At 58.5% G+C, this 7,541-nt stretch overlaps 1 protein-coding gene across 1 annotated transcript in view; it reads right to left on the reverse strand.

Annotated features, from left to right (window-relative positions):
• The window catches only part of LOC104408879 (semaphorin-3D-like), a gene marked incomplete at its 3' end in the record, with an annotated part of 8,228 nt that extends 4,787 nt beyond the window's left edge, over positions 1-3,441 (reverse strand). Inside the window, exon 1 of the mRNA XM_010018612.1 lies at positions 3,318-3,441. Coding sequence (XP_010016914.1) covers positions 3,318-3,441 — 124 coding nt within the window. The remainder of the gene's footprint in view (positions 1-3,317) is intronic.
• Between the last annotated feature and the right edge of the window lie 4,100 nt (positions 3,442-7,541).

Genomic DNA, 7,541 nt, shown 5'->3' on the forward strand with positions numbered 1-7,541 from the left:
TGGGCTGCTGCTGGATGGGAGGTGGAGCACAGCTGGAAACCCCGGTGTGATCTGTAAGACCCAGGCTGAGAAATGACCCGAGATCATGTGGATTGGAGCAGTGTGTCAGAACTGAGGGGGGAAGCTGTCAAGGGGAGCGGTGCTGGCCGGGCGATGGGCCATGGGTGGACATGCAGCGCCGGGTGCAGGTGGGGTGTACGTGGGCACGGGCACGGCTCCATCCGAAGGGAACCGGCTGACCCGGGAGGTTGCTCCTCTCTTCCTTCCACCCCGTTTCCAGGGCAGAGGGGAAGTGGGGCCGGTGCCTGCGGGCTGGAAACGCCACTGACGTCTGCTGCTCCCTGCGGGGGAAGGACCTGCTGGGCTGCAGGCAGCAGGCAGGGATGCTCCCAGCTGGCGCTTCCTTCTCCCCTTCCTCCAGGGTCAGGCTCCAGTTACTGTGGGACACAAACCCTACTCTGCCAGGAGCTGCTCCTGGCTGCCTCAGGGAGCTCCTGGCCCTCCTCTTGTTCCCACAACTGTTGTGCACCGCCCCACTTCATCCCCCTGACCCTTGGGTGCCCCAGGGCTCTCCTCTGGGTGCCATGGGCAAAGATGAGCACATTTCCAAGCCATTTCCCACCAGCTGAATGGGATTAACAGATGAATTCCTGTCCCTGCCTGTGGGCCATCGTCACTGCTGGGTCCCCAGCGGGCTGCTGTGCATGACCCACCTTCCTGTGTCTGCCAGCACTGCTGGCACCTGCCCTTTCCAGGGGGAAATGTCGGGCAAGGCACTGGGAAGATGAGTTGGGGTGGGAGGGAAGGTCGATGGGTGCAATTAAGTAGATCTGCCTCATCACTGTCTGAGGAAAAGGTCAGGCAGGATGGTGGAGGAGCCCTCCCTGCTCCTGTGATAGCCCATGGGAGGATCCAGGGAGGAGTCGCTGCCCTGCACTGGCACCATGAGCCCTCTGACAGGGTTAATGACCATGAAGGTCTGAGCCTGACCCTATGGCAGTTCTGCTCTCTTTCCAAGGGGATGTTGAGTGCTATATGCACAAGGCATTTGATCCAAACCCCAACCTTGAGGCAGGGAACCAGGCAGTCTCTGCAGCAGCTGCACGGTGGCTAAACTGACGGGTGAGCACAGAGAAACATCCTCTCCTTTGTCTTCACTATCTCCCAAGGCCACGGTGTTTTTGTTTATTGTCAGGACCACTGTAACCGCCTTGTCCCCCGCAGCTACAGCATCCTCCATGCAGGGCGACCCTGGGCTTCCTGGGGTCACAGCCCGGCTGTACTGCAGGGCTGTCCTCTCCCCTTCCCCCAGCCGCCACACAGGGCAGACCACGGAGGACATCCACAAAGCCCAGGGGAAGCTTGGTGCTAAACCAGGCTTCAGCCCCTCACTGCTGCTGGCTGATAAGAGATGTGCCAATGCAGCTTGGTGCCGATAACCAGAGACCCACCAGCAGTTGCTGCATGGGGATGGCTTCTGGGTCCTGGCTGACTGGGCTGGCTGCAGATCAGAGGCTGGGTTTGCCAGCTCCTAGCTGTGCCTGCCCTGGGTCACTGCATTAAGAGGAGCTGGGAGGAGTGCTGTGGGCTCGCTGCACAGCTGCACTGCTCTATGGGCTCAGAAAAGAGAGGCTCGGCTCCGGGCAGCGTCAGGGCTGACCCAGCCTGACCCAGCGCACCCGGAGGCTGCCTCTCGCAGGCTATGATTGCTGGTGAGCTATTATAAACCTCCCTGGCAGGGTGGGAGCCGCTGCTGTTGTTCCTGGCCCTGTGCCCCATGCCCCATCCTTCCTTTGCTCTCCCAGCCTTTGGTGCTGTCATTTCCTTCTCTCAAGCATCTTGCATCTTCTCCCCCCGCCCCACCAAGGGCTCTGCCTGCCTCCCCCATGCTGGGATCTGAGGGTAAGGCTGATCCTGTAGATGGCCCTCATTTATTTATTTACTTTAGGGGGTTTTAAACCTAAACTTCTCAAGGCATTGTGTCCTTGAACCTGCCCCATGCTGTCCATGAGTCACATCCCCTGCCATTGTTCACGTTGTCCTTGAGCCCTCCTGATGCTGGGAGCTTCCTCTTCTGCCTCTGCCCAAGACTTGAGGGCTTTTGGCATGTCTGGCCCCAGCACACTGTGGGGCTTTGAAGTCGGCAGTCCCTCTGTGCTCCTGCAGCCCTGCTCTGCCTCCTCTGGCTCCAAGGAAAGGCAGACCCTGGTGTTTCCAGACTGGGCTATCAGCAGGGTCATCTCCCCGCAGGGATATCCTGCATCCCTGGGAGGTCCAGCCCTCTTCAGCCACAAGCTGGGGGCATCTATCACCTCACTGGCTGGAGAGCAGCTTCTCAGGGTGATGGAGCAGGCCAGGAGGATGGCACGGGAGCTTTGATAGCAATGGCCTTGGAAAAGCTGCACTGCCACCTCACAGCTTGGAGAAGGGCTGATTGAGCACTGGGGATGTGCTGAGCTGCCTGTCCTCCAAAACAAGTTGCTCTTTTTCACACAAGAGAAACTGAAAGCAGGTAAACTGGCCAAGTCCGTTCTGCAGGTCCAAGGCAGTGTGACCAGCTGCCAAGCTAGCATGGCTCTGCTCTAACTGCTCAGGTCATTCCCCTGCAGAGACCCTTTCCCTAGAAGCTCCCTTCCTGCACTTCTCTGCTGGGCTGTGTTCTGCGCTGTCAGTCTGCTCTCGTTGCATCTTCAGATCACTGAAAGCAGCCCACCCTTTGCTTCAGCAGCCTGTGTCTCCCCTGAAGAGCTCATAATCTCAACAGGCAAGGAGATGCAGGGGAGAAGGGTAAAATGCAGCAGGGAAATGATCTGCACAAGATCAGCAGAAAAGGAGGGGTAAAGGCAGAAGGGCTGGGCTGAGGCAGGGCTGCGCTGGTGGGAAACAGGGGAAGGGGTCGGCAGCACTGCCTGGTGCTCAGTGTCCCCATTGCACTGTGAGCATGAAGACAGGGGACATTCCCCTGTGGCTGCCCAGGTCAGCTCCAGCCCAGGATACACTGTAAGATGCCCAGAATGAATCTGAGCAGAGGGAGACATCCCTTCTGGTCCCCATGTTGTGCTGGACTGGGGCAGGTCATTCCTTGCTCAGCCCGCTTCTCTGATGCTGACAGCGCCAGTGCAGCATCCTCAGGGGCTGTGCTTGGAGCTGCATCCATGAAACATCCCAAGGGCCCAACATGTGGAGATGCTGCAGCTGCAGCCACGGGGCTACTGCCTGCCTGGCTGCCTCCTTTGCTCTCTGCCTACAGGACACTCTCCCAGCCCTCCCAAGCAGGATGCAGACCCCAAGAACACCCATCTGTGCAGCCCCCTTACCTTTGTAGGCGAGACGAAGGCGTGGAGCATGCTGCTTCCATGCCTTGCTGCTGCCCAGCTGCTGCAGGAGGAGGCAGAGCAGGAGTGCAGCAAGGGGCAGGCTGTGGCGAGGGGCAGGATGCATTCTGGTGCTCAGCAGTGGGAAGGGGACACCTCGTCCTCACAGCACCATGGTCCAGAGCTGAGGTGCCACCTCCACTGCCAGCTGCAAGCAGAGAAGAGGGAAAGCTGCACTGCGGTGGGCTGTGTGCTGGTCAGGACCCTCAGCCCACTGGCCCCTGGCTGCAGAGGGTGCTCCTGGGACGGTGAGTGAAGCACAGCCTGGGACCCTGCAGCACCCACCACAAGCGCCTGTCTGCGGTTATCAGAGCAGAGCACCCGCAGGGCTCAGGGAGACAAGGCTTGTCTTGAGGAACTCCTGCAGCCCGAACTGGCTGGGCTGGGAGGGAAAGCAGGGCCAAGGAGGCGGGTGTCTCTCTGGCTGGGCTGTCCTCGCAGCCTCAGCAGTCGTCGATGGTTCTGGAGGGTGAGGACCATTCCTTAACATCTCCATTGCCGTGAGCCGTGCTGGTCCCTGCGGGACACCCTGCACCCTCCACCTCCGGGAGCTGGCAGAGCAGCTGTGCTCACAGGACCAATGTGGGTACTGTGGCTGGGAGACCTGTGCACTGGCTGCGCTGGCTGCCGCCTAGGATCTCCAGCACGTTTCATGTCCAGCGACTCCAGAGGACCAGCTGTTACCGCCTGCCCAGGGGAGGTGCCGTGTGATGCCGGCATGCCCATGGCATATGGTACTCGGGAGTGTTAGCATGTGAGCATCCTGGAGGTGACTGATGTGAGGGAAGTGGTGAGGAGTGCTTGGGGAGTAGTACACACTCCAGCAGGCTCTCAGAGCTTGGGGATCCTCTGCTAAATATCTGCTTGGCTCCCAGTGCTTGGCCAGATCCTGGTGATGGATCCCTAAATTCACCATATCTCAGCTTGAGGTTAAATCTTGTCCCTCTGACTGAAGGGGGAGTTAATGTTTTGGAGCACTGTCCATAAATACCACTTCCATGATCCCTTCAGCATCAGCCGTGGCTCTGTGTGTACAGGGTACATCACTCTGGCCGGCAGCTCTGGTCACCGCAGGCTTCCCTGAGACCACCAGCATCTGCTGGCTCTGGGATGCTGCAGGCAGGAAGGACTCTCTTACATTCACACTCCCACAGGGATGTGCAGGGTTTCACAGCCTCCTCCGCCAGCTCCCACACCTCCCGTGGGGAGCAGGGCCAGCCTGCCAGCGATCTGCAGTTAATTCAGGCAATTTAGGTGCTTTTCCCTGCTTATAAACGTCTCAGGCCCTAACTGGCAGCTGTGACTAACTCCCCCTCTTGATGCATATTAAGTTCTTCCAGTTGCATGGCTGAAAGATTTTAAATGAGCTTTTTGGCTCATTCCTGGCCAGAGGCTCTTGGCGCGGGGAGCAGGGGATTTCTGCCATCCGGTGGAGGGCTGCAGGAGGGATGGTGCAGCCAAGCCTCTCCGACTGCCTTGGTCTTTGCCTCCCACAAGAAGGAGCACTCACTCTGCTTAAGGAGGAAGTTTTGGGCTTGTGGAGTTGGGGTTTCTCCCCCTCTGGCAGAGAGGGAGCAGACAGCAGCCCCTTGGCATAGCTCACCTGCCCGTTCTCTGCCCTCACTACTGCCTTACTTTCACTCTGATCAGCACAACCTGCTGCTGCTCCCATCCCAGGAGATCTGGCACCACCCTGGACCCAGATGTGACCTCGGGGTGGAGGCTGTGTCATTTTCTGTCTCTTTAGTCTGATTCTGGAGAAGGGGGTGTTCCCAGATAGGAACCCGATCAGCCGCACTGGGGACCTGCTGACAGGCAGTGCTGCCCTCATTTCCCTCCCTAACTTCTTCCCAGTGGCTTTCCTGTGCTGGGGATGCTTTGGCACTTTCAGCTCTTCCCTGTGCTCAGCCATCTGCAGTGGAGTCTCCCAGAGCCATCCTGCAGACCTATGGCCATGCCCCGAGCACTGCTATCGCAGGGGTCATCACAAGGATGTGCCTGGGATTTGACAGGGATGTTTCTTCTTTGCTCATGTGCATTCGGCTGCTGGAGGATAGGGAAACCACTGGCCTCTAATTGCAACTTTCTATAAAGGGAACAGAGCCTGTGACAGGCTTAGGTTTGGGCTAAGCCAGCCCTGGAGGAACCTTTCATGACCCAGAGCGCCAGGGGATTCCGGGGTGGGTTGGGATTCTGTGGATGGCAGGCAGGCCACTACTCCTGCCTCAGGACACACACATGTGCAAGGCCATGGGGTGAGCTTTAGGGATGCTTCACATGCCTGAAGATGGGCCGGGGTGGTGAGGCAGGCGTGTAGGCATTAATGCCGCCCCCCCACCCCCCCCCCCTGCCACAGGCAGGTTTGATGGTGGCAGGAGCCTCAGCCGCACACAGGTGGAACCCTGAGCCCTGGCAGAGCTTGGCTGCAGGGTCAGGAATGGTGCTGGAGGGGCTTGAAGTGGACAAGGGAAGAAAAGCTGTCAGAGGATAACTTGCAGTGAGAAAGGCTTCCCCTGAATGCCATTGTTTCACCAAGACTCAGGGCTCCCCAGGGTCGTGCCCAGGCAGCAGTGAGGGACTCGACACATCCATCTCCTTTTGGCACAGCCAAAATCTCAACCTCGGCATCCCTTGCTGTGCCAGTCAGCGCAGGGACACTGGGGGAAACCTGCTGCGGGGCCACAGCCCCTGCTGTAAACCTCTGCCCAAATCAGCCTGGAGGTGAAGGGCTCGGCAGAGGCAGAGTTTACACTGAGAGGGGGAGCATGGGTGTCTGCTGGATGGAAACAAGCTGCGGATGATGAATCCAGGGTTAAATTAAACACTCCCGACAGCTTTAAATAATCAACTGTCCGGAGCGGCAACTATTTCCATCTCAGTTTGGAGAGGGAAGTGCTGATGAGGGCAGGCTGCTGGGCAAGGGGATGTCTGGAGGTGAAGGTTTCATGCTCCAGGCACCACGGGGTGTGATGGGGGAAACATGGGTGATTGGAGCCCTGCTTTGAGGGGCCAGCAGTCACCGGGAGTGTCTTGCTGTAGGTGGCATAGGTGGTGACACCACAGCACCGGGCTGACTTTGTGCCAGACATACATCAGGTGCCCTGGTCCCAGTGTCATCCTGTGTCCTCCCCTCCCACTGGTGACCTGCAGAAGTCCAACAGGTTTAAGGGTCTGGGCTGTCACTTGAGTCCCCATTTCATGGCATGGTGCTGAACTTTATCTTTGGAGACAAAGTGCCTTGGAAGATCTTGCCAGAGACTGAGCAGCACAAAGACAAGACAAATCCCTCCTGTCTGAGACGTGCGGGTATGGGAGGGAATTGTTTATCCGTGAAAACACTAATTTCCTCCTGACAATGCCTATTTGCTGCAATGCCTCGGATAGTGTAAAACAGCCCCAGTTTCAGAGGGGGAAGGGCCCTGGCAGTGGATTTATCAGGCTATGGATTATCTCCCAAGAGGGAAGAGCACACTGAACTTGGGCTCTCCAGCGATCCTGTGGCAGCCCCCATGCTGCCTCCCTGCCCAGCGCAGCTCGCCATGTGCTCCATCACTCTCACAGGCACCGATTGTGTCCCAGCTAATCCCCACACACCATTTGCAGCCTAGTGCCTTCTTCAGTTACACTGTGAGGCCGGTGGGGCCACGGGCAGGAGGTGAAATGCGGCCCCAGCAGCTGGGGAACCTCAAGGGAGAGGAGCTGGGGGGAGGAGAGGAGCTGCACCCCGTGTCAGCATTCAGTCACAGGGGATGGAGACACTGCGCTAGGACCTGCTGGGAGCTGAGACCCCTTCCACCTCCCCGAGCACCCAGGCCTGGCTCCCAAACCTGACCCCCACGCTCTTGAGGCTGTCCTGTCCCCCCCAGCACAAGCCCTGGGTGCAGGCAGTTCCCTCTCTGCCACTTTTGGGACCTCAGTGGAAGTAATCTCACCCCAGCAAAGAAACAGATGGGCAAAGCCAGGCAAGGAGGTCCAGCAGACACAACAGCCATGCCCTGCCATCTCCTCCTTTCCCACCCCTTCCTACAGCTCAGCCCGGTGCCCATCCCTGCACACACATCTGGTTAGTTGGGTGCAAGCCGCACGGTCAGTACTGTGCAAGTGGGGGCCACATGTGCAGGGAGCATGCACAACTGGAGCTGTTGGTGTGTGCCTCAGCATGCACCC

Source organism: Nestor notabilis, unplaced genomic scaffold (assembly GCF_000696875.1).
Source record: "Nestor notabilis isolate BGI_N333 unplaced genomic scaffold, ASM69687v1 scaffold12167, whole genome shotgun sequence".
NCBI lineage: Eukaryota > Metazoa > Chordata > Aves > Psittaciformes > Psittacidae > Nestor > Nestor notabilis.